General features: G+C 47.2%; 1 protein-coding gene across 1 annotated transcript; it reads left to right on the top strand.

Annotated features, from left to right (window-relative positions):
- Positions 1–95: 95 nt before the first annotated feature.
- Positions 96–26,971, top strand: LOC103183851 (protein HEG). The gene is made up of 12 exons (XM_042343288.1): positions 96–440; positions 14,805–15,509; positions 16,858–16,974; positions 18,658–18,767; positions 19,313–19,371; positions 19,968–20,110; positions 20,986–21,114; positions 22,129–22,171; positions 22,441–22,478; positions 23,010–23,091; positions 23,344–23,509; positions 24,879–26,971. The coding sequence occupies exons 1-12, from the start codon at positions 347–349 to the stop codon at positions 24,999–25,001; spliced, it is 1,809 nt and encodes a 602-aa protein (XP_042199222.1). The 5' UTR covers positions 96–346; the 3' UTR covers positions 25,002–26,971.
- Positions 26,972–27,421: the final 450 nt, after the last annotated feature.

Raw genomic sequence — 27,421 nt, 5'->3', positions numbered from 1 at the left:
GAGACACAGACACAGAGACAGACAGACACAGACAGACAGACAGACACAGACAGACACAGAGACAGACAGACAGACAGACACAGACACAGACAGACAGACAGACAAGTCAGACAGACAGACAGACACAGAAACAAGTTTGGGGAAAGGATTTCCCATTTGTTTCCCACCCACACCTTTTTTTTCCCCCCTTTCACGAATCCAGTCTGCAATCGTTTGTGGTCGTTCCTTTTGCTCTCCAGAAAACAAACCACCAAACCTTGAACCCCCCCCAAACCCACCCCCCAAAACCCCCACAGACACACAGACACAGACACCCCCCACCCCCCCCCAACAAAACCCAGGAAGGATGGCCAGAGGCACAGTGACTCTCTTCTGCTTCTCCCTCGTTTGCCTTCTCTGCTGTTCTCTGACACTCCAGGATTCCAGCACTGTCACAGTCGGTAAGTCACCCAAAAAGGGGGGGAAAAAAGGGGTTTTTTTAAAAGAAAAATAATAATGATAATAAATAATAATAATAATAAGAAGGGCTATGAGTTAATTAGTTATTCGTTAGCTTTTGTGGACAAAAGCAGAGAGAGAGAGAGAGAAAGTTTGATTGATTGATTGGGGGGAAAAAAAGTTGGAGCAAAAAGTTTGAGAAAGTTTTTTGGTACTTATATTATACATTTATTTATTTCTCTCTCTCTATATATATATATAAATTCCTCTCCCAAATTATTTTTCTGTTTAGTTCCTTTCTCTCTCTCTCTCTCTCTCTATATATATATATATAAATTCCTCTCCCAAATAATTTTTCTGTTTAGTGCTTTTCTCTCTCTCTCTCTCTCTCTCTCTCTATATATATATATATAAATTCCTCTCCCAAATTATTTTTCTGTTTAGTGCCTTTCTCTCCCTCTCTCTCTCTCTCTCTCCCTGAATTGCTTCTCACGTCTTGGGGATCGCAGTTGTTGAAGCGTTAAGTTAAGTGACTTCACTTGTACAGCGCTGTTCAGTGTGAATCCACTGTGAAATCCAATGGCTCTTTAAAACGCGCCCAAAAATGCAACCCAAGGGCATCAGAGTCGGTGTAACTTTGATTGGAGTGTCAGGTTCTCCTTTGGGTGGAGTAACCCAACCAGTTTTATCTCTCTCTCTCTCTATAATATATATCGTATATATTGTATTTTTTTTATTCATTAAAAAACAGGTATACATCAGGCGCTATATATGTGCGAACGCGTCCCAGTAGCTGGGTATTTTATTTATTATAATAATAATAATAATAATCCTGGCCTCTGATACAGCGCCTTATCACGTCATCGAGACGTCTCAAAGCGCTTCGCGGGACACGCGGAATTGTGAGTCGACTGTGTATTTTGTGGGCGAAACGCGGCAGCCAATTGCTCTCTCTCTCTCTCTCTCTCTCTGACACACGTTGAGTCCCTTTGAATACTGTTGCCCCCATAGTGAGGAAGTAAGGACACTTGTCCTATTAAATTGAAGTTAAACGGCATTTTTTTTAGAATTATAATGGGTTTACAGAGGTTAGTGCGCTGCTCTGCTTTCATTTGCATTTGCGTCTCAAAGCGCTTCACAGAATTCACAGTGAAGTGCGGTGACTGCGTGTATATATTATATTGCACAATAATTTGCATGTGAAGCCTTAATGTTTCTATCACTGAGTTGGGCCTCAATATTCATGTTTAGATACTGTATGCACAATAATAATAACAATAATAATAATCCTTGCATTTGATATAGCGCTTTTCACGTCGGGAGGACGTCCCAAAGCGCTTCACAGAACACACTGTAAAGTGAATTGACTGTATATTTGTGGGCGAACGCGGCGGCCAATTGCGCACAGCAATGTCCCACAAACAGTCGTAGATTGAAAATGACCAATTTATTATTGTTTTGGGTTTTGGAGGGACTATTGCTCATTTCATTGGCAAATTGTGAGTAAACAAGTGGCCTGGCCCTGTTCTCTCAGTGCTAACAAAGCGAATTCAATCGGCCACATCAATAACCTCCTCTCGTTTAGCGTCAGCACTAAACTGTAGATGGGTCGCTGTTCAGTGTTTTTTTGTTGAACGTTTTATTGGGAGACGGATTGTTCAGGACTTTGCCAGTCAGGGCTCTGGGCTATTTTGGTTGCATTTCATCGTCAAGGGGAAAACCTTAATGCTCACAGTTATTTGAAAAAATGACACACGTTGAGTCCCTTTGAAAACTGTTGCCCCCACAGTGAGGAAGTAAGGACACTTGTCCTATTAAATTGAAGTTAAACGGCATTTTTTTCAGAATTATAATGGGTTTACAGAGGTTAGTGCGCTGCTCTGCTTTCATTTGCATTTGCGTCTCAAAGCGCTTCACAGAATTTACAGTGAAGTGCGGTGACTGCGTGTATTGTGGACGAAAGCACCAGCCGATTTGCACACAGCAACGACCTACGAACGGGCACGAAGGGAGTGGTCAATTTTATCTTAAAAGACTATCAGCCGGGACACCGGGAAAGAGGAACTCACTTCTCTTTTCGAGCAGTGCCGCTGGGCTATTTAACATCCCGCCCGAAAAGGCAACGAAATGACTTAAAGGTTAGGGGTTGCACCCCCCACCCACGCGCACACACACACACACACACACACAGTGCGGGAAATTTGCTCTTATTTCAAAACCTGATCGGACGAACTAAAGGGTCAATTGCCATCAGAGGCCAGAGAGAGACAAGCCGTTGACCCTCACAATGAGGCATTCTGCTTCCCTGGCCAGTTGTGAGTGTGAGTTCCAGTGAATTCTGCTGTGGGAACGAGTGCGGAGGTAATTTTGCCTGGTACCCCGGCTTGTTCTCGTGACCGCAGCTCAGAGGCAGAAGTGGATTCGGAGCGGGAGAGGCTGGTTTGATTCACGCTGTTTATTTGGGAGAAGTAGAAGTTGGGCAGTTGCCGAGTGAGAGAAAAGAGAAAGAGAGAGAAAGGGAAAGAAAGAGGGAGGGAGAGAGAGGAAGGGGTTGGGGGGACGTTTCATCACAAAGAAATGGCAGGAAAACAAGAACACGTGATTCTCAGATTGGGTTTGGACCTGCGTTCAATGGCAAATGTTTATTGGTGACGAGATTGGGGATATTTCCAGTGAAGCTCTCAATGACTTGATCGATCATCCCTGATGCACGCTTCACAGTTTAGTTTCACCATAAATCTCCTTGTAGCATCTCTCCAGCACACACAGACACACACACACACACACACACACACACACACACGGTTAAATGGGAACTGGAGAAACGCTTGATTAATATAAAAATTTGGGAATAAAACTTTTTTTTAAAATTCTTGAATCCGATATTTCTGGTCGGGAGGACGCCTCAAAGCGCTTCACAGGATTTCACTGTAAAGCGTAGTGACTGCGTGATTTTGTGTTGGGGAGGTGGGGAGGTGGTGGAAGCAGGGCAGCCAGCTGATTTGCGCACATCGACGTCCCACAAATTCCAGCGGAGTTAATGACCGGGGGATAAGAAGAAACCACTGTGAAAAGGGGATGAACAAGATAAGATCGGAATGATTTAGGATTGCGGAGACCAGCAACACAGACTGGAGCTGAAGCCTCAGTCTGTATGTGATAAGGAGGGACATTGCCCCACCCAGGTCTATTGTCTGACCCACTGGAGCTCCTGAGACAATATCTAGCCCCAGGGAGCTTTGCGAGCCTGTGTGACTAAGCTCCATTTGGCACGCTTCAGTTACCACTGAGCCACTGAGACTTGCATACGATCACGGAATGCAACATTTATTTATTGCCTGCCAGGAAATCGGGGTTTGACCGGAATGCGTGATGCTTCTGCCCGTTTGAAAACCGTGCCTGGGTCTGTACGCACAAGAGCCCCCTCCAAATCAGGAAGCACAAAGGGTAGTGGAACAAATCTGGAACACCTTCCTACCCCCCCCCCCAAACCCCAACCCCAACCCCAGACCCCAGAAAGGCTGTGGCTGCTGCATTCATTGAAATATTCGAGCCTGGAGTGGCGAGATGTTTGTGAGGTCAGGGTATCAAGGGATATGGGGCAAAGGCAGGTGAATGCGTTGAGGTACAGATCAGCATAATCGAGTGGAATGGCGGTACAGGCTCGAGGGGCTGAATGGTCTCCTCCTGTTCCTATGTTTCCAACCTTTAACCTCCCCCTGATTCCCTCTTGCCATGTTTTCTCAAGTTTCTGTTGGTTTGAAATCTGATCAAGCCGAGTTTCGCCCAAGCGGATTCAAACAGATTTCCACGTTAATTTGCATTTCCAAAACAATCTGCCTTCAACCACCTCAAGCAATTAACCACTGGGCCCAATTTCAGTTGCCCAGTCTAGTGGGATGTTTGCCAAAGAGATGGACTTATAAGATTGTACCTTGTGTTTGTGTGTGTGTGTGTGCATGGGTGTTTTTTTTTTAAGCTTTCTCTTTGTTGCAGTTGCATTGCAGTTAAGGAACTTCGAGAAAAAAAATGCAATGATTGACGCTTTTGGCTCAAACGCAACTTTTAATTCTCTTCCACGGCAATTTTGTAACGTCCGGAATGCTTTTAATAAAGACGAAAGACAGATTCTGACAAGTTATTTGTTTGTAAGTCAATGATTCAACCGCCGTTGTTTGTTGCGTGGAGACCATGGCAATTGGTTTGTTGCTTTTAATGTGGTCGGCTGCTAACTCTTGTGGTTTTGTTTTTGACGGTTGTTAAAATTCGGCCCCTGCTTTGCTCCAGGAGGTTTTAACTGTAAATTAGGCTGGTCCCAGAGAGGAGAGAAGCCTCCCATACAGCTGCTTGTTCTGCTTTCGGGATCAGCGTGTGTGTATGTGGCGGAGAATGTGAGCAGGAGCTTGCGCTGAGGGGGTTAGTTTGCTGCAGGGCGAGAGGAAAAACTGCCCCATTTCTGAGTCAGTGTCAGTCTGACCACGTGCTCCGGCCTGCTCCATGTCCCCCGCCCGGCCCGCCCCACCATCGGAAAGGTCAAGCCTTCAGCCTTTCTGCCCCCATCCTCTGGAACTCCATCACACAGTCCCTTCGCCCGGCCCCCTCCCTCGTCTCCTTCAAGGCCCATCTCAAGACCTTCCTCTGCGACCGTGCCTTCGGTCACCCTCTTTCCCTCATCCTCCCTGCCCTCCATCCCCTCCTGATCCCAACCCCCCCCCCCAGCTCGGGTGCAAAATCCCTGACCGTCCAGCGCCTTGGGAAGTCCTCCCAACGTGAAAGGCGCTGTGTAAATCTAATTTGTTGGTGTTGTTATTACCGTGTGGTGTGTGTGTGTGTGTGTGTGTTTCATTTGTGACTTATACGAGGGCCCGTTTATAGTGTCCTGACTTCAAATGATCTTTGTGAGACTGGGAGCAGAATGGGGATTGTGAGGTGCTGTTATCACCCGGAAAATTTGGGTTTGTTCACAAGTTGGAGATCGAAGCCAGTTTTTACAGGGAGCAAAAAGAACTCATAACGACTTCGGGTTTGTTACTGGCCCGAAACTCCCATCGCTTATAAGACGTCGCGGTTACCATATTGACGCCAAATTGTGGTGAATTCCATCAAATCCAGCCTTCCTTAAGCCTCGGAAATCTGGCTTCCAAACCCAGACCCAGTCAAGAAAACAACTTTAATTGGTCCGTTCAGGGATGGGCCGAATTGTTCTCACGTCGATGGAGTTTTTTTTTTGATGAGCGGTCTTAACGTGTACCTGCTTGCACTGGGTGTGTCTGACACTCTGTGCCTCGTCAGCTAGTGCTCTCGAGGGTAAACAACTGCACCTATTCCCAGCTGCCACTTTTTTGCCAAAGGCGCATCAACTTGTCAGCCTGGTTCAGTCAGCAACGCTCGCCCTCGGGCTCAGAAGCGCTACAGGTTGCCCATGTCGGGAGCGTAGGCTGATCTTCCAGCTCAGTACTAAAATGTAGAGTCACTCCACTTTACAGTCTATCCCGTGAAGCGCTTTGTGAGACGTCTCGAAGACGTGATAAGGCGCTGTATCAAATGCAAGGATTGTTGGTAGTGGGCAGTGGTACTGGGGGGCGTTGGGAAAGGGGGAAGGAAAGCACTACTTAGTCGGAAGTGCTATCCTTCGGATGAGCCGTTAAACCAAGGTCCTTTCTGTCTGTTCAGGCGGATGTCAAAGATCAAGTGACTGTTCATAGAGTTCCTCCCAATGTCCTGACCATCAGTTTCCCCCCTCAGTTTATCGGTCAGGTCCACGGTCTGTAAATTAGCTGCTTACAAAACACACAGATCCCTACACTTGATGGTAGGCAGTTAGTTGCCTGCGAAGCACTTTAAGGGATGTTGAGGATACAGGACTGGGGGCTGTTATCAAGAAGTAGATGTTGAAGTCTGGCCCAACCTGCAAACTGCGCAAGAGGACAGGCAAACAGGACAACCAGGTAATGGAACCGGCCAGTCATTCTTCCACACCGTGGCCTTCACCGAGCCTGTGCTGCTTGACTGCAAATTGGCTTCTGTTTAATTTCCTCATGTTTCATGCCACTCTCAAGGTCACTCACAAAGCGCCAGCTGCAGATAGAGTTTAACCTTTTTTAACCGACGTGTTGGCCAATCTGTGCTGCAGCGAATACTTACTGTCAACCCTTGGCAATCGTAGGGAATTGTGCCGCTCAATATTCCCTGTTCGCGTAACCTACACTTTCGCAGCGTGTCTCGGGGAGGGGAAACGTCTCAAAGCGCTTTGGAGAGAATGAGTGTGAACACAATGTGTGTGTGGTGTGTGTGTTGGGTGGGTAAGGGGGGGGAGGCTGTTGGGGGAGGGTAGGAGGTTGATGACAGAAAGATTGGTCATGGTGGTAGGGTTTTGAAAGCAGAGAGAGAGAGAGGATGTGAGTCAGAGAGATTTAGGGAGAGGATTTGGAAGGGGGAGGGGTGGTGGGGTGGGGGCAATGTGGATGGAATCTCAGCCCTCAATGGTGGGCCGGTGGTGGGGGGGGGGGGGGGGTGGGGAGGGGATGTGAGGCAGCAGTGAGTTGAGAAGCATAGAATTGGGAGTGGGTGCAGCATTCGGGAGATCACAGGGGTGGGTGAGTAGGTATGTCAGAGTGCATGTTTTAACACAAAATGTGTGTGATTCAGTGTCTACGGAAACCTTAGACCCTCCCGTCCCCCAACGCTCCCAATTTTCTCGAACCTACAAACTCTGAAATGCTGCTCGGTTGACCCCTGTGGGTTTGATGTTGAGCGTTTCTCCACAAAGCCTAAACGCTGCTGTTTCCAAACCCCCCCCCGCCCCCCCCCCAACCGCTCCGCCACCACAGCCGCTCCCCTCCCTCTCACACGCCTTCTGTGAGCGGCACAGACTGTACGTTTTTACGGGGAATCATCGCTCAATCTTCCGCGCAGATTGTGTAACACAAAAAACGTGAGCTCGCTTCAAGCGAAACCGTTTCATTACCCCCTGGCTACAGAGCTTAAAAAGGGGCTCAGTTGTCGAGCAAACTTAACGGCAAGGTAGTAAGGCGACTTGCATCAGTAAAAAAGAGAGTGGCAGAACTTTCATTCTTTAATGTCAAAACGCCTCCATCAATAGTACTTAACTATTTGCGTAATTATTGTCAAGAGTGTTGTGTGTTGTTTGTGGTCTGTGTTTGTGTGGTGGGGGGGGAAAGGGGTTTTAAGCAAACACGAAGCACTGTATTACAAGCTGACGAGTGGCTAATCTGTGATGCGGTGAATACTTAGTGGCAGCCCTGGACGTTCGAGGGCAATTGTGCCATTCAATTTTCCTGCTCCCGTCACCTACAGTCACACAGCGATTCTCGGGGAGGGTGAAAGGTCTCAAAGCGCTTCCCGGAGACCGAGTGTGAGCGCTGACCAGCTCAGCAAACCACGACGACCGTTCTTACGTGCCCAGCATCGCCCCTCATGTCGTGAGCGACTGATTTATCCGACGAAAACACAAAAGGCAAAATACTGCGGACGCTGGAAAGCTGAAACAAAATCGGGAGTGGCCGGGAGCACACGGCGGGTCAGGCAGCATCTATGGAGAGAGCGAAATGAGTTAACGTTTACAGGCCGATGACGAAAGGTCACCGAATCGAACAGTGAACTGATTTTGCTCTCTCCACGGACTCTGGCCTTGACCTGCTGAGTGTTCCCAGCCACTTCCGATTGATCTGAGGGGGGATATTGTCAGCCCGATAGGAGTCCAGGGAAAAAAAAACAGTTGTAGATGGGTTTTTTTTTGATCGGGGCCGTGGAGATCCACAGGGTCCACCTGAACACTAAGCTACAGAGGGTCTCAATGTGACCTCTCGCCCAGATGGACAGTATCTCCAACGATGCAGTCAGTGCTCCCACTGCTGGATGGGGAGTGAAGAGAAGTGAGGGCTTTACAGACCCAGCGGAGGACTGTCGTCGAGCAGTTGTGTGTCACTGATCGCTGTCGTGGTGTTAACACCCCACATTGTCAAACACGCAGCAGGTGTTAAACCCTTAAACCCTTCCCGACCCGGGTGGGTGCATTTTAAGCCCTGCATCTCTCGCGCTGTACAAGCAAACACTGGAGCTCCACCCTGCGCGAGGAGCGGGCGACAGGCGATGTTTCAGGTTTCCGTTGCTGTTGTGAAACGTTACCTCTGCAGTCTTTACAAAGGGCCGACCGACCGGGGGGGGGGGGGGAACCCACAAACCTATTGTTTTGCCTTTCTGTTGAGCCGTCCATTTTAAGAGAAGTTAATGGAAAGTGAACATGCGTAGAAACCCGAATTTCTACGGCCGTTGTTGGTCGGTTTCCAGAACAAGGTCTGCCTTCAAAAGAAAGTGGGAACTTTGTTTGAATGTGGTTGAAGTGCGAGGTTCCTGGAACCCAGACTCTTCCCCCCCACCCCACCCACCCAGCTTTCGACTGCCTGAAATTTCACAGAAAACTTCTGCCTTCCTGGGCTGACCATAAAAATAATAATAATAATATTAACCGTGGCATTCGATATCGCGCCTTGAGACGTCTCGAAGCTCATGGCGGGATTCCGCTGTAAAGCGTGGTGACTGTGTGTTTCGTAGAAGAACGCGGCAGCCCATTTGCGCGCCAGCGATCAACCTACCAAACTCGATCTCGTCTTGTCTTTTTTTTTAACGTGGGGGCGAGGGAGTGGGGCTGAGAGTGGGAGAAGGGTGCGGAGTCTTCTCCTGTTAACGGGGCTGTTAATGTTTTTCTAACTGGGAGTTTGATTGCCTGAGAAACAGGCTTTCAAAGGGCAGCTTTAAAGCTCTTCGAAAAAAGGCGCTCAGGTGTTCTCAGGTCAAAGCTGGATCTGAAGGCTGGAAAGGCAACAGCCCTTGAAGGCACTCACTGCTCGGTGAACCCTCCATCCTGGCCGAGGCTGGTCAGCTGAGCTTGTTTGCAGTGCTCCAGTGATTTAAGCACCTGGTCAGGTACATTCCTCATGCTCCAGTGTTCAGAAAGCAGACTATTCCCCTCCTGTTTTTATGCAAGCCACATTTACCGGCCAAGGTTCTCTAGGTAACAGTACGGTCAACAAGTGTTAGAGAAATACAGGAAGTTTCTCCCTCCAAGCATCCTGGCTGACATTCTCCACCACCCTCCCGCAAATAAAATTGGGCTTTCACCTTGTGGATGTTTGTAGGATATTCCCGTCGCTTTCGCTTCTGAAATGCACAGTCACTACACTTTACAGTCAACCCTTGAAGCTCTTCGAGATACCCCTGCTTTGATATGGAGACCCTGTAATCAAAGCATTGTCCTGACCAATATCTCCTCCTCGTTCAAGTTCACCCAACAGGTTTGGTAGTTAATAATAATAATAATAATAATAATAATAATAATAATTGTTGCATTTGATATTGGGCCTTATCACTTTGTTGAGCCATCTCATAATTCAAATAATTGAACCGATCAATCATCTCCCTGTCTGTGTTTGATGTCGTGGGCTGGCACAGATTAGCTGCCAGGTTTGACAGCCATCAACCCTCCCCGATCCTTGCGTGAAGCTCTTTGAGCTGTCTTAACACGATCGGGCACTCTATTAAATCCAAGCCCTGCATTTATTATTCTGTCTCTTGCCACGGCACTATGATCCATAGATGAGCTGAGTGTTGGGACAGGACAAAGCCTTTAGTGCTATTATTTACCGGGCACAGTGCTTGTAACCCAAAGACTATAGTGTTGCTTGCGACTAAATTCACATTGGTTCGGCCATTCGGAAGGACCCGTTCAGGTGGGAGGTTAAAGATCCCGCGACTCTATTCGAAGAGAGAAAGGAGTTTCTCTCTCTCTATCTCTCTCTCTCTCGGGCTAACATTCCCCTAAATAAAATGAGTCACTCACTCCATGGCTAAATGCGCGACACTGCTGTGCGCAAACGGGCTGCTGAGTCTCACCCGCAAAAACACACTCTCGGTCCACTTTGCAGTATATCCTGTGAAGCGCTTTGAGACGCCTTTACAGATCCTTGAGCCGACAAGAGGCCTGAAATTTATCCTTGAGCTTGTTTTGTCTCAAACGTTAAACATCGCGTTGAATTGTGGGCAATTCTCAAAATCGGTCTTAATTTGGAAACCGTTTCCCCCCTCCTCCCCCCCCCCCCCCCAAACGAGGACTGGATTGGAGAATTTTCCGTAATACCGGGTGAGATTTTGAAGATTAAAACAGTCTCGCAGGCGGAATTCTGGGCTCCCAAGTCCTCCCCGGAGTTAATGACAGGAGATACTGTCAAGGTTTGTTCATTAAGTACAAGAATATTCTTCGGCTAAACATTTACTTTTGTTGTTTCTCTGTGGGTTGACTCATCATCGCTCATCAAGGCAAAACAGCTCAAGTCAGCGAATAGCAAAACTAACAGGATGCAGGGCTATATTTCCTAATACCTTTGAGGTCTGTTGAAAGTCATACTCGATTTATAAAGTGTTCTTGTCAGTCTAAAGGCGGCATATAGTTGCGGTGGCCACGACATAGGGTGCAAACTGAGACTCATTTTATCCCCTTGACAATAGTAATAAATGATCCGTCCATTTGATACAGCGCCTTATCACGTCTTCGAGACATCTCAGAAATATTTCTTTACCCAGAGAAATGTAGTTGACGACTGGAACAGCAAGGTTAAAGGGTGGCTGAGGCCAGGACATTGAACTCATTTAAGAAGAACAGCTTGATGCTGTGATGGGAGGAGAGGGGTGGTAGAGTGAGAGTTCTTGGAAGGATGACAACAAAAGGACCGATGAGCCTCTTCGTCCTAACCAATCTTGTGTAATCCTAGCCCTCTCTTTTAGAAGCTATAATTGCCTCTGTAATGTTTACAACCTTTGTCCGTGCCAACGTGTCTATAACTTTAATTGGCGTAATCAGAAATGCAGTTTCCAGCATGAGAGTTGATAAGAGTTGTGATTCGATCTGTTCCTGTGACAGATTTCTTACCCGGATCACAGCCCGTAATGCTTCAGGGCTCCGCAGCAGACTTAGGTGTTTTAACAATCTGCTCCATATTTTCCCGTTAACTCCTGTGAAATACACCTCTGTGGCAGTCAGAAGTGGACAAGAGTGGATTAAATGAGTCTCAGTTTCCTGGTACTCGAACCCGCCCGCCCTGGTAGCCCAGTCGTTAATTCCTCTCTTGAATTTCCAACAAAATGCCTCTTGACATCTGTCCCGAAATTGTCCTTTGCAACCTTATCTTTTGAGCGCGAAACTTCGGGTTCCACTCATGCCAGTTGCTCCTCTGACGTCTTTCCCTAGTTCTTTCATCCGCAAAGTTCAATGTGGGAGAGGAGAGGGGGTGGAGAGAGAGAGAAAGAGAGAGAGAGAGAGAGAGAGAGAGTGGGGGAAGGTGGCTGCAACTCCTCCCGCTGGCAGTGAAGCCTGACCGAGCTCCCAAATATTTCAGGAATTCCAGATAATCCCCTGGAGTCTGAGTGTCATGACCGATCGCTCCCAGCCTGGCTCCAGGCACACTCTTGTGACTGGCCTGCACCCGCTTCGTTCATCTCCCCATCTGACCTCGGACAGAGAAGAGGGAGTCACTGTATCTTGGCTCGTTTACGCCGGACCACCCCCCACAAACCCCCCCCCCCACCCCACATCCCCCCATTGCTGAAAGAATTGCTTGAACCCTCCTTTTGTTGCTACAGCAATGCGACTCCGGGCTGGGTGCTGACTTGCCACGACATTTCTGAGCGTTTTAATTGCGGTGTTCGGATCAGTGGCTGCTTTTAGGAATCCTTTCTAATCCTCGGATGTTGATAACACGCTTCACCATGGTTACGGGGGGAAAGAACCTTTTCTTGTGCGTCTCTTAAGGTTGTTGCACTGCACTGGACTGGGGGAATCCATCAAATGTTCAATCCCTGTTTTTTAAACTTTAATCAAATAATCGCTGCGTTCGTTACAGTGCCAATAAACCGTCTCAAAGCGCTCCGCGCTGAATTGTGCTGAAGTGTAGTGACTGTGCAATTTTAGGCAAGCTCGGCGGCTAATAAGTCCGCAACAACAATAATAATAATAATAATCCTTGCATTTGATATAGCGCTTTTCACGTCGGGAGGACGTCCCAAAGCGCTTCACAGAACACACTGTAAAGTGAATTGACTGTAAATTTGTGGGCGAACGCGGCAGCCAATTGCGCACAGCAATGTCCCACAAACAGTCGTAGATTGAAAATGACCAATTTATTATTGTTTTGGGTTTGGAGGGATTATCATTAGGCTCTGTGTGGAGTAAGGAAACTTGCCCAAGGTTTGGCCCTCTGCCTGGAATTGAACTCAGGTCTCTCACTTGCAAAGCGAGTGCTCTAACCACTGAGCTACAGGACTCCACAAACAATGACCCACAAACAGCCGTAAAACAAATGCGCAAGCGATTTATCTGGAGGATGTCGGCCAGGACACCACGAGAAACTGCCTTCTCTTGATGAATCATGCCACGAGATCTTTGACGTCCACCAGAACGGGATTAGATGGGTTTCTGGAGTTGAGCTGCAGATCAGCCACGATCTAATAGGATGGCAGAACAGGCTTGAGGGGCTGAATGGCCTCCTTCTGTTCCTATACCTCAGCCAAAGGATGGAGTCTCCAACATCGCAGGCTCCCACCCCCCCACCCCCCCCAGGCACTGACCGCTCAACATTGCTTCTCAAGCTGATTGCTTGCTTGGAGATTTATTCTTCCAAACCGTTTTTCCTGTTAGTTGTTTTTTTGAGTTATACAATTGGATTTGGGACCTCATTCTCGTTGATGTCTTTGCTCTATCACAACATCTCTACCGGAATGGCAGTAATTATCCCAATTAGTGGGCGTTTCTGGAAATGCAGCGGGAAAATGATTAGGACTAATCTTGGCTCCAGTTGTATTCCATCTTCGAAACTACAGAGGTCAAGATAATTAAGGGAGGACTTGTGTGGTCCTCAGTCCATTGCTCCCTGTGTACACACACACTGGGGGCTGTAAGACAATTGTATAATCAATCAAATGCATCAAAGACATTCTATTAAAGGCTGTATTTTACAAGGCAAACAAAGAGCCTTGACGTGAATGTTGCATGGTTGGTGTTTTTACTAGACCTGAGCTTTGTGGTGGAAACCTCTGATCTCAGCTTTGCTCTATGTGGTGCTGACTCCCTCAGACAGGGAAATATTAATGATGATAATAACCCTGGCATGTGACACAGCGCCTCATCACGTCTTCGAGACGTCTCAAAGCGCTTCACAGGATATACTGCACAGTGAATTGACTGTGTGTTTTTGTGGGCGAAACACGGCAGCCAATTGCGTACAGCAGTGGCCCCACAAACAGTCGTGGATTGTGTGACCAAATTATTATTATGATCATTTTTTGAAGGAACTATTACCCCGGAAAAGCGATCCGCCAATCGACTAACAACTGGGTTCCTTACTTACTGCTGGGTAAACAGAGGCGTGTGGAGTAAGGAAACTTGCCCAACATTTCGCCCCGCCCAGGAATCAAACCCAGGTCCACTTAACCACTGAGCTCCAGGACTTCGCAAGTGAATGGACTGTATATTTTGTGGGTGACTGTATATTTTCAAGGTCTGACCGCTTGCTCAGCATCGGCGAAACTGCTCGCTCGAGCATGGTCAGCCGAGGCTAATCCAGTGACGAGATGGATTCCACGGTCACCTTGTTTTTGTCGTTTCTCTCTCCCCCCACCCCCCCGCCCTTTAAGGTATCTCTAAGGTGGTTTCAAGGAAAACCGGTCACCTGTGCAGAGACCTTGCGCATGAGATCAATGTGATCAATGACTTTGCAGCCAGAACTGCTGGGTTCAATTGGGATATATGGTCTTGGTCTTGATTTCTTCTCCCCTCAGCTCTCACCCTTTCCCCTTCACCTCAAGGAGGTCTCTGTTCTGATTTCCGAATGTTATTGAGCATTGCAGTGTGACGTGATGTGCCGCGGCACTCGTGACACTACAACGTGATTAATAATAATAATAATAATAATCCTTGCATTTGATATGGCGCCTTATCACATCTTCGAGACGTCTCAAAGCGTTTCACCGAATGTATTGTATAGCGAATTGACTGTATGTTTTCTGGGCGAAGCGCGGCAGCCAATTGCGCACAGCAGCGTCCTGCACAAACAGTCGTGGATCGAGTGACCAATTTATTATTATTATTTTACTTTTTTTCGAAAGGATTATTACCCCGGAAAAGCCAATCGACTAACCACCGGGTTCCTACTTACTGCTACGCAAAACAGGCGCGTGTGTGTGTGTGTGTGTGTGTGTGGAGTAAGGAAACTCGCTCAACGTAAGGTGGAAGTCGTGAGTTTGATCGTCAATATTTTAGATTGCAAACTCACGTGGGGTATTTGTTCTACTTGCAGCGGTCGCACAGAATTCGACCAAACAACCGCCTACGACAACTGCCGAGAAAACCTCGAGCAAGGTTGAGGGGGACACTCCTTCGACTTCCAGTCCTACGCAGGAGGCGAAATCGACTCAGGCGAGCTCGCTCAAGGATACCACGCTCACAAAGCCCGCTCCGCAAGAAGATAGGAGCAATACTTCGGAGGGACCCAAAACAGCCTTCAATTCAACGTCCTGCCCAAACACTTCACTCAGCACGTCCGCCCTCGCAACTGTCACCCCAAGTGAAGTGAACACTCCCGCCCCAAGTGAAGCGAACACTCCCGCCCCAAGTGAAGCGAACACTCCCGCCCCAAGTGAAACGAACACCTCGGTGCCCACCTTCACGCTGACCCATTCAGATCAGACGTTTTCCTTAGTGACCTCCAAGGACAACACGACGCTTCAGAATGCCACCACCGCTAACAATACCACGACCCCCGTTTCAGTCGCAGGTGAGGCGACGAGCAACGTGACTGCTTCAGCCGCTGGTTCGTCAGCGAACGCGACCGTGCTTCTGCCGAATTCTTCCTCCACCGCCATTCCTATGGTGGCTCTGATCCCCGCAAACGCAACCAACGAGTCCAACACGAGTGAGGTGGTGACACCGAGGCCTGAAACGTCCGCTTCCGTCTCACCCGGGAAGGTGTCCCAGTCCTCGAGCACCACCCTTCAGCCTGCAGGTGAGGCCCAGCCGTGTTTTGGGACGTCCTCCTGACGTGAAAGGCGCTATTCGAACATAATATGTTGTTGTTGTTTGCTGTTTGCTGCGGTCGAATGCATTGGTATATCGTCGAATTATGTTGCACCCTCTCTGAGAAGCTGCCCACGTGAAGAACGCTGTATAATTGCAAGTTGTCGTCGTCGTGCTTGAGAGCGCGCCCAGCGTGCTCGGAGGGCTGTTCGCCACTTTGAGCGTTGGCGATAGAGGTAGAACGGCCAAACGTTTCGGGGAAGAAGCGTTTTGGCGAAATAATTGCCAGATGAAATAAGATCAAGGTCCATCTGGTTCACCTTCGACTTTCTCGGTAGTTACAATCACGGAGATGTTAAAACTCCGCAACGTGGAAGGAGACGTTAGCTCATGGGGCGATATGTTTGAACAGTGCGGATACTGACTTTTTTTTAATGGGTTTGGTGTAACGTGAGACCAGGAAATGTCTGAAACTGAAGCTCAGTGTTATATCAATTCTTAGATTAGGAAGAGGTCCAGGTGGTTACCACTATGATTCCTTGTTAATCAAAGAGAGGAACAAACTTCTGTTTCTAGGAATATCTTTGTTATCTGAAGGAAAACGTCATTAAACAAAAAGCCTTTTAAATTAACCCTCGTCCAGGCAATGATGTAAGCGGAACCTGGTTAGTGCCTGAAATACCGTCGTCACTGTTCGATAGGGAACTCGCATTCGATAGGGAACATCTCTAAGCACTTTGCAAATAATTGCTGACTTAGGAGGTTTACCGCAGCTTTGAAAGCCCCAATTCCTTTCCCGGTTCAGGAAACCGCTTTGTTTTAGGCTACACGGCAGCTTCTTAAACAGTAACCGAGGTTCCTCTCCCACAAGATATGTGTTTGTATTGTATTTGATTGCAGTGTGCATCTCTCTCCTTTTTTTTAACCTTAGCCAAAATGCTCGGTTATTAAACTGCCCAGGTTAATAGCGACAGATCAATAGGGTTTTTGTGGGTGAGCTCATGGCACTCGGGTTTCTGAATCAGTGGCTTGTGTCTGAACCAATTGGTTCAGATTTGACGTTTAGGCATTCGGAGAGTGTGGAGCAAACCTCGCCTTAAACCTCACCGGCCTCTAACAGTCACAGTTGCGAGTGCTATTCGGGACAACAGTGCTTATTTCCTGGCTCTTCAGATCTGTGTCGCATTCAGGATAAAGGCGATGGCTAGATTTCGGAGAATCCGAGGTTACCGAGAGTGAATTTCCCTGCACGCGCCTTTTGATTCCTTTTTTCCGAGCTTTGATTGTTATTTCGCCGGTGGCCCATTGTAACTGTTCCTTTCGTTCCGGGTTCGCAGATCACTGTGCAAAGACAACCTGCCCTCCGTACAGCAAGTGTCAGAATCTCTACCTGTCGTTCACCTGCATCTGCCCTCCTGGTCTTGCCTTCAGCTTAAACGACAGCTGCTTACCAGGTAAAATAATCCAAAGCAATAACTTGTCACTACCGTTCGTTGCGCAAATCACTGTTGTAAAGTTGGAACACTCTTCCTCTATCTCTCCGCCTTGACCCCTTCCTACCCCATCTTCCCCTTCCTTCGTCTCATGATCCACCAGTCTGTATTGCAGTGGGTTGGAAGCAGAGCGAGACTCCTTATAACTAAACTGCCACAAAGCAGGCCATATCTAACCTGGGGGCCGAGTTAATTCTGAGACAAAAGCTCTTGAGAAATCCTCGATGTTCAACTCAGAAACTTGACCCCAACTTAGATCTTCCCGAAACATGACCACCGTTATACATTTGTGTCCACACTGACGGTTCTGCTGTGTTTGCCCCCTGTTATGAAACGGAGAACGATCAAGTGGTTCGATCTGAGGCTCCAGGTCATGTGAATCTAGGTGTGACCTGATGGGATTCTGTGCAAAATAAGCCAATGGAGGAACGAATGACGAAGAGGGAAGCGAGGATCTTTATCATGCTTTTGTTTTTGTTGTCATCTGTTAGTTGAAAGGATCTTTCCAGCAGCAACTTGCAATTATATAGCATTCTTTAGATAAGAAAATATCTCAGAGGGTTTCACGATACCCAGAGCTTCAAGCAGACAGAAGGTCACGTACTGGAACATGCCCATGAAACAGGTTTCCTCTTGAATCCCAAATAAATTGAATCCGGGGAGGTGACTTGCGCTCACTTCCTTAGACTGTTCACTGACTGAATGCGGTCAGGATTTCACACGGTAGAACCTTTAGTCATTTGTACAGTAAATTTATCTATTTAAAAGCTTCGAAGAAACACTTTGAGACGAGAAGACTCCAAGCTCTAGTGTTTGGAATCGGATGCCCGATACCCCCGAGGCGGGTGGAATCCACCACCACCTAGCGGAAATTATTGGTCATTACGGATGAATCTGCCCATTGGAAAACGATAAACCCTTTCGCGAGAGGTTTCGTTTCGCCCACAGTCCATTCACTTCGCAGCGTATTCCGTCAAGCGCTTTCAGACGTCTCGAAGACGTGATAAGGGGCTGTATCAAATGCGAGGATTGTTGTTATTATTAGTATTATTATGATTATTGCAAAGACTGTGTATTTTGTCGGGGGAGGTGGGGGAATGAGATCTTCTCCGCTTAAACCAGTTTGGGACGGACGTTTGGAGACTGACTCCCGGGGAGGTGGTAATCTGTGCCAAACCAAACATTTTCTCCAGCAAATGTTTTCCGTACCAGCTCAGAAATATTTGAGCTCCCAACGCAGCTCGCTGTCTCCTGGTAACAAATTGTCCACTATGCTTCACTTGGCCTCCGAGTAGTTGCCAATTGATAAAGCCATTGACGTCCACTCAAAGCCAATTGTTCTTTCACTCCCTGTACGCTCTTGTCTCCACTGACTCGATATTTTTGTATCGGGTGTCGTTTACCATCGCAACCAACCAATTCTCTTTGGGAATTACCTCATCATCCTTTTGGGAGAGATGTTTTGTTGTCCTTTTTTTTTTAGAAATAAACACGGAAACCCTAAAACTAAAGATGATTTTTAAAAAAAAAACTCAACGAAAGTGACACAGACAGGAAATTCCAGTCAAGTAGTGCGGGTGGGTGGGAATATCTCAACCTGTGCTTTTTATGTAATAATAAATAGACTTCGAATTATTTCTGCAGCCAGAATCTTCCCGGGAACTTTGCACTTGAAAAATAAAAAGTTCTCCGAGGCGATGAAGCAAAAGAATTCTAAGGAATTTCATTCCCTTGCCAACAAGATACAGAATTTGGTGAGTTTTTATCTGCTTTCACTTCTAATGGTGATTAGTTTGCCGAGGTGTCAACCTAGACTAGGCGTTGGAAGTCCTGATGTGAGCCCACCATCAGCTGTCAGGCCTTCAGTCTTTCTGATCCCACCGCCTGGGACTCCATCCCACAGTCCCTTCACCAGGCTTCCTCCCTTTTCTCCTTCAAGGCCCATCTCAAGACCCTCCTCTTCGACCGCGCCTTCGGTCACCCTCCTACCCCTACCCTCCCGACCCTCAACCCCTCCTGATCCCAACCACCAACTCGGACCCAAATCCCTGAACGTCCAGCGCCTCAGGACATGGCCTGGAATTTAATTCCATTTAATTTTTTTTGTTACTGTGTTCGGTCAATCAAACGTTGCAATAATATCAATAAAAAGAATCGTATTGTCTGAAATCAACAGACCCTCTTGTGGATGAATGAACACCTGTTTTTTTTTGTCCGTATTATATTCTGTGACGTTATCGCTTCTAATCTTGTTAAACCTGCTCTATTTCCCTCTCCCTCAAACTCCCGTGGCGTGTAGATGAAGAACATTTTTGCAGATGAGCCTAACTACCTGAAGTCGATCGTACGGAAGTTGGAGTAAGTGATCTTAATTTAAGACTGCACCTCAGGAGTGTGGCTAATTCTGAACTTGAACCCAACTGAAAGCTACAATAATCCTCGACGTGCCCTGTTTCCCCTGTTCACGACAGTGCGTTCATACTCTTCTGTGCAAAAAATGGCCATTGTCCTTTTTTTAAAAAAAAACCCAATGCCATTGTAAATATATTTTACTGGTTACACTCGAGTGGCCCCAGTAATTTATTAAACCGACTGCCTTTAACCAAACAATGAACGGATTAGTGATTTTTAAGTCTAATGCACGTGTATTCTGTTAAGCTTTGTATTATAAACCCACAAAATACACAATCACTTCACTTTACGGGGTATCCTGTGAGACACTTTGAGACGTCTTGAACACGTGATAAGGCGCTGTATCAAACGTCTTGAAATGCAGATGGAAATCGGGACTCTTTGTTCTGTAACCCCTATATGTTAAAAAAAGGGAGTTGCTTAACTTCTCACGTGTTGAATCAATAATAATCCTTGCCTTTGATATAGCGCCTTATCGCGTCTTCGAGACAATCTTTCTGCCGGCGCACTTGTGTTTCTTACTCGCTTTGCTTTTTCTCCAGGAAGGGAAGCGTCGAGGTCCATTTGGACACCCTATTCGGACTTGCGTCGAAAGTCACAGAAGATTCAATCCATCGAAAGATCAACAATTTCATTAAGAACTGTACAGACTGTGGCCCTCTGTCGATAGGAGACACTTACTCCGGTAAGCGACAAAAACAGCTTGCATTTATATAGCGCCCTTTCACGCAGAGTAGTGTCCCGGAGGGCTTGACGGTGGCGGAGTCTGACCCCAAGTGTAACGGACTTCTAGTACAGCGGCGGATCCAGGACTGATTCACCCCACAGTGCTTGAGAGCATTTACGTTGACATGTCAGGAAGCAGGTGAACCATCTGTTCAGTCAACGAACCCGGAAACATTCTCCCCCATCCCCGTGAAAAGTTTTTTTTTTTTTTTTTTTTTTTTTTTTTTTGCGTGAATCCCTCTCTACACTTGTTCTTCGAGACTTTTGGTAGCATTCTTTCCGTCTGCTCAGAGCAAGACTATTATTAGCCAGCGATGACTCACTCGTTGCTTTGGGGTTGCAGATTCGGAAGAAAACTGTTGCCAGAGAGGTCCCGAATAAATTGTTCCTCTTTCCAAAATTAATCTGCCTGTTTGAAATTCCACTCGAACAAAACCAGCAGCAACTCGGCTTCATGAAGTTCTTGTCAGACAGAATTCTCGTACGATGATAACTTGTAACCCAGGTGACCGTAGCCACGGCCGAAGAGGAAGGCCCTCGGGCGCGATCCGAAGATGGGGAAGGAGCGGGGCAAGGCGGAGGGATAGAGGAGGAGTGCTCCATAGTTCGGGGTGTAGTGGCTGAAAGTGCGACCGCCGATGATGGAGCAGAAGGCACGGCGGTGGGGGGGGTGCGGTGTGTGGGGGTGGTGGACGTGCAAGAGGCCGGAGGCAGCGGGTTATGGGTTGGGGAGTGAGCTGGTCGGAGAGACGGGAGGTGCCAGGGAGTGAAGGAATTTGAAGTGACCGGCAATAACTTTATATCTCCTCGTCTTTCCCACCCCCCAAAAAAAAGGTGAAAGCATTTGTCATAGAAACTACTGCGATATTAATACCACAAAATGCAAAAACAAAGATGGACTGGTTTCCTGCGACTGCCTCCCTGGCTACTACAAGTTCACTCCGTCTGATCGAAGCTGCAAAGGTGAAGCAAGCCTTCTCTGCTCTGTCGAATCGCTTGCAAGGCCACCGCAAAGAGTTAGCAGAAACTCAAACATTGGAACCATGCCCTTTGATGTAGCGACATTGGGGCCAAAAATAATAATAATTCTGTCACTTCAATCCACGGCTGTTCGCGGGGACGTCGCTGTGCGCAATTGGCTTTCGTGTCTCACCCACAAAATACAAACTCAATCCACTTAACAGTGTATCCTGTGAAATCCTTTGAGACGTCTCTAAGATATAATAAGGAGCTCGATCAAACGCCAGTATTATTATTATTATTCCAACCAAATCTGTCTCTTGAGAGTTCCTAATCGCGAGGGTTGGTTTTTAAATTGTGTTTGAAATTCCCAAAGAAGCAGTGGGTGACTTGTAAAATGCAACAGAAACCCGAATGAAAGAGAGGAGGAGGTGTATTTAAGCCGCTAATGAAATTCTTTGTGCAAAGAGGGAGTTTCACTTTCTTTTTAATCAGAAAATTAATTTCTGCGATCGGCAGATGTCCCACGAGTACAGAAGGCCTCAAGGCTTCAGTTACCGGGTGTTTGTTTGGCTTTGGGTAATTTCCGCTCCTGCTTCTGTTTGCGATGTAAAACAAGCAGAGATTTGACCCAGAATAAGGGGCAGATAATGTTAATGGCCAATAATAATCCATGCATTTGGTATAGCGCCTTATCGCGTCTTCGAGACGTCTCAAAGTGCCGCACAGAATATACTATAAAGTGGATTTTCTGTGTATTTTTTGAGGGCAAATCAACGCAGCCGTTAATTGATGCCTTTCCTGCTCTGATTAGACGCTATTGATCTGGGTTGACAATTGTTTAAAAACACCGTAATGAAAAGGGTTAACACCCCCTTCCCCCACGTCGTTTCATAATAGTGTTCTGAAAAACAAAAGCGCACGCAGTTTAACGCGAGTTTTGCCGGATGTTTTTTCACGACGACAAACTGACCGCGTAGAGTGATAAAGCATAATAATTTCTTTGTGTTTCCACAGCGTGTACCAGCGGATTCAAGCTCGTGAATGGAATCTGCGTAAAGTAAGTTGGCAAAGTAACAATAACAACAACTTGCATTTATATAGCGCCCCCTCCGGCAGGATAGCGTCCCCGAGCGCTTGGCAATGGCGGAGCAGGTCTCTGAGCCGGGGGGGGGGGGTGGTCGGTGACGCTAGGCGCTGGTCGAATAGGAGGATCTTCAGGTGCGATCTGAAAATGGGGAAGGAAGGGGCACGGCGGAGGGATAGAGGGAGAGTGCAGAGCCCAAAGTAATCAGCGAAGTATCTTTTTCTTGAATTATTTTATTCCAGGTGCCCGTTTGGATACAGAGGATTTAACTGCAACGAATGTAAGTTCTTCTCTTCTCTTCCGGGTTCTTCTCCCTCGCTTTCGGTTGAGACGTTAAACGCAGCCTGATTCACTCTGTGCGGAATGTGTCGGGCTGTAGCCCCATTCAATACAATGATGATGGCGATAGTCCTTGCGTGTGATACAGCGCCTTATCACAACTTCGAGACGTCCGTAAAGTCAATCGACTGTATATTTTGTGGACGAAACGCGGAAGCCAATCGCGCACAGCGGCGTCCCCCACAAACAGTCGTGGATTGAAGTGACCAATCAATTCATTATCGTTATANTTTTTTTTTGAAGGAATTATTACTCCCCCCCCGGGAAAAGCGATCCGCCAATTGACTTAACAACCGGGTTCCTACTTACCGCTAGGTAAACAGAGGCGTGCGTGTGGAGTAAGGAAACTTGCCCAACGTTTCGCCCTGCCCGGGAATCGAACCCAAGTCTCTCGTTGCGAGGCGAGGGCTCTAACCGCTGAGCCAATATACCGTCGAAGGAACACCCTAGCATTTGTTTTTCTCTTCTCCAGCTTTCTTGCTCGCGGTTGTGGTGATCTCGTGCGTCCTCGGTTGTCTGCTGCTCCTGTTCGTTCTGATCGCTGCTTGTCTCTGGTAAGCATCCAGCGACTACAAGACGTACTGCCTGTGTCCGTGCAGGAGGCTACGATCCTATTTCGGCTCATTCCCAGCACCGTCTCAGCTCCCTTCCCTCCCTCCTTGTTTTGAAAATCCTTTTATATATAAATACAAAAAAAAATCCCCACCTCTTGTGGCCATGTCTCACCCTGACTCCGGTTCCAGAATAGACCGTGAAGTGAATTGTGTCAAGTGCAAGGATTATTATGAATTACTCCTTTATACTAGGTGCAAAAAGAGTACAAGTAACTCCTCGTGTGGCTCACAGGACTACGTGATGTGGCCTAAAGCAGATGTGCCAAAGATCCCCCGTGTTACGATGAACTGGGAGTCTCACCAGCTCGAAATGCAGGAGAACGGAAGCACCAACAGCCTGACTGACAGCGGGAGGACCGTGAGTAATGTTTTACAGTTAGAACGGGGGAGAGGAAAGGGTGATCCTCACTCGATGACACCTTGCTCTCCATCTTTGGGGTTGACTTGCTCGCCAGTCACCTTCGAAGCCCAACTCAGTGTTTCCTCTCGTGTCCGTGTGGAGAGGTGAGCAGGGTTGTTTCACGGAATCGGCTCACTTGATAATCAATAAATAAATATAATAATAATCCTTGCATTTGATAGAGCGCCTTATCACGTCATCGAGACGTCTCAAATGCCTCCTCCAGCGATGTCCTGGTAGCAGAACGGCAGGTCAATGAAGACCTTCGGTTAAAAACTAAACTCCCAAACTTGCCGTTGAGGTGTTTGGAGGAAGCGTGGGATATTTTCTGCTGAGCGTGTTGAAGCCAAGTGAAGTAGCTCAACACAAATGGGAAACTTCCGACAATTTTGCTCACCGCTGTATTGAATTCACAAGGTCACAGGATTGGTTTGGATGGACAATTTTATTTTATGTCGTGGAGTCCTGTAGCTCAGTAGTTAGAGCACTCGCTTTGCAAGTGAGAGACCTGAGTTCAATCCCAGGCAGAGGGCGAAACCTTGGGCAAGTTTCCTTACTCCACACAGAGCCTAATAATAATCCCTCCAAAAAACAAAAACAATAATTAAATTGGTCATTTTCAATCTATGACTGTTTGTGGGACATTGTTGTGCGCCATTGGCTGCCGCGTTCGCCCACAAATATACAGTCAACTCACTTTACAGTATATTCTGTGAAGCGCTTTGGGACGTCCTCCCGACGTGAAAAGCGCTATATCAAATGCAAGGATTATTATTATTATAATTTGATCTCATCCTTCCGGAATGCCCACCTTTCTGCCTTTCCCATCACAGCCTCAAGATTTTATTACAAGACAACACTAAATAGGGACCAGATTTTGTGGTTGTTAATCACACTAGTTTTCAAATCCCTTCACTCCCTGGCACCTCCCTACCTCTCCGACCTCCTCACTCCCCCCCCCAATCCACCACCCGACACCTCTGCTCGACTGGCACCGGCCTCCTGCTCGTCCCTCGCGCACTCCACCATCGGCGGTCGCGCATCCAGCCACTACGCCCCAAAACTCTGGAACGCTCTCCCTCAATCCCTCCGCCATCACCCCCTCACCCCCCTCCCCTTTTTCAAGTCCCGCCTGAAAACCTTCCCTTTCGACCTTGTTTGCTGTCAACCTCCTACCCCTCCCTCCCCCCGGCTCGGAGTCAGACTCCGCCACTGTTAAGCGCTCTGAGACGCTGCCCTGCGTGTCGGGAGCTATACAAGCGCAGGTTATTGTTGTTAATGCACGGAAGAGATTTCTTTTAACTCTGCATTAATTTGTCTCCTTTAGGCTGAGAAGACGGAGGGCTTGAAGACCTTCAAAGGAAAGCAACCATCTCGATATACGTACCTCTGTCAGGGCCAGGAGAATCCTTATTACATAAGTGACGAGAAGAAGTCGGAATACTTGTAAAGTGGAGAGAGAGAGAGAGGGAGGAGGATTGAACTTTGGGGGTGTCAGTGGTGGAGAGGCATCTAGTTTCATTGTAAATAACCTTGTGTTTGTGCTTCAGGCGCACATCACATGAAAAGCTACTGGAAGAAAGGAAACGTTTAGAATTTTGTACAATTTCGACGGAGTTCTCGGAAAGTCTTGCGGTGACGCTTATTGCAAAACAAAACCTGGTTCGTTGTCTCAGGCAGGTTTTGAGGGTTTGGGACCCTCCAGGCTACCGAAACCTGCGTTTGGCTACTTGATCTCAGATGCTACGAGCCGCTTCATGGCTCCTCTTTGCCTCTTCTACTCCCCTTTCCCCTTCGCCACACAGTCTCTGTACATATATACAGTATAACAAAAGCTTTCTGACTGTCTCGGTCTTAAAAAATGTATCGTTATCCACATGAGATGATGGGGAGCGTTGAACGTTGAATGCCGTTCGATATTGGGGGTTCTTGTGACTAGTCACTGGAGGTGTCAGTATCTTGCGATGGCGGAGGGGGGGGGGTGTGGGGAGCTGAGCTATTAGTATGTCCATTTGTCTCAGAACGTACTGAAGTGTCACTCTTTTTAAAATTAGTTTTGAGCACCAACACCCACTCCCAAAAGTCCCATCTTGGCTGTTGAGCTTCACAAGGAAGGCAGTCAGAGACGGCAAGGAAATGGATTCCCAAATAACACACCGCGGCCATTTTAAGAATGAGTTCTTCTCCCCCTCCACCCCCCCACCCCAATCACCCACCCACCCACCCTCAACGCATCTCGTTTCCGAAATAAAACTCCCAACTAAGTTATTTTTCACTTAATTTAAAGACAAGTTTGGTTTGTGCCGACATTGCCCTCTTCCCTCCCATATGGGTATTGCACCTGCGCAGGGATTGGTTTCGTTTGATGCCGACGTTAATTGCGGGAAATAGTTCCTGAGCCCGACGTTGCGGGGAGAAAACCCGAGCCAAGTTCTTTGAAACCGTTTGATTTGGGTGCTTCGGCCACCAAGGGTTGGAACGTCCCAATGCGGTTAACGTTGTGAATTGATGACTTTGGGTTAGCGATGCGGACGGGAAGACAAACGTGGATTAAAAAACAGCGGCTAATCGGGGCATTCATTCAGTGGACAACAACAAACGGGTTCCTGGAAACTGAACGAGTGTTTGCGTAGGGAAAGGTTCCCCGTATATTCAACATGCCCTTTGTCACTCCTGTTTGAAGATGGTCCGTTTTCTTGCCAACAGAAATAAATTCAACCTTCAAAGCGTTGCACCCCTTTCCTGGGTGAAATCCGTCATTATTCCCTCGAGGCACTGTGGAAAGTTGGCATTCCATCAAGATTTGAAATTCGAATTCGAATAGTCTGGGACTCTATTTTGTCTTTGAATTTCGGGTCGAGTGGATCTTTTTCTTTTGTCTCAAAACCGGAAGCCGTTTTTTTGATCCTTAGAGAAAAATTTTAATTAACGCTGAGGTTTTAAGGATTCTCCCCAAGTTTTTAAATTTTGAGCGAAAATGTCTTACGAGATAAGAGTGAGTGGAATTTCAGACGCCTGTATCGGAAGATAATATATAACGTATTAACTTTTGTGCCCGGCATTGTAAAGCTTTCCTTTTGATTGAATCTGTAGTTTCAATGTTACTTTAATGATTTTCTTTCCCAGTCTTCGATTTTCCCTTGAAAGTGAAGGTGAAAGGTCTTTCGTTTAGTTTAGCAAGTTCTGCTTAGTCCGGTTTCTTTTTAATTGTTTTTAAATAAAAAAATATATATAGAGAGAGAGAGCGAGAGAGAGAGAGAGAGAGATCCTTCTGATTGGAACCGTCAACATTCCACGACTTAGGAGCTGTCAAATTTTAAAAGTGTCGCAAGTTAAAAGTTTGCAAAAGCATGATGATATGATTTGTAAGAAATGCCAAGCTTATGATTCTTCTGAATAAAAAAAATCTAGTTCATCGTGCTTTGGCTGGATACCTTTCTTTTTCTACCGGTGCACATTTTGTGCTCATTTTCCCTTCTGCTTCCCGAAAGGCGGCGAATGATTTGAAAATTGCGAGGTGCGACGGTGCATTACCTCAAAGGCAATAACACGGGCACAGAAAGCCATCGAATCGAAGCTCTGACCTACAGTGGTCAGTGTTTCCCGGTGCCTTATAAATAGCGCTGGGAAAGCTTCTTGGACTTTCAAGAGATTCCTCAAACTGTTTCCCACGTGTTCACGACTTGCAGGGATCCCAAATTTACAGTTCAAAAGCTTGGCAAACGGGGCCTTTATTTCAAGTGTTGCCTCGTCTTTTTTTTTTCATGAAACGTGAACGTACAAAAAGGTTCTTGAAACCCACTGTGGAACGTGCTTTGCTCACGGACGGCGTTTTTTTTTCACTTGAGTGGACTTTGCGGTTGTTTCACA

The sequence above is a fragment of the Callorhinchus milii genome, unplaced genomic scaffold, assembly GCF_018977255.1.
Source record: "Callorhinchus milii isolate IMCB2004 unplaced genomic scaffold, IMCB_Cmil_1.0 Scaffold23, whole genome shotgun sequence".
In the NCBI taxonomy this organism is placed as follows: Eukaryota; Metazoa; Chordata; class Chondrichthyes; order Chimaeriformes; family Callorhinchidae; genus Callorhinchus; species Callorhinchus milii.
The sequence above is the reverse complement of the archived record's forward strand: the minus strand, read 5'-3'. Positions and strand labels throughout refer to the sequence as shown.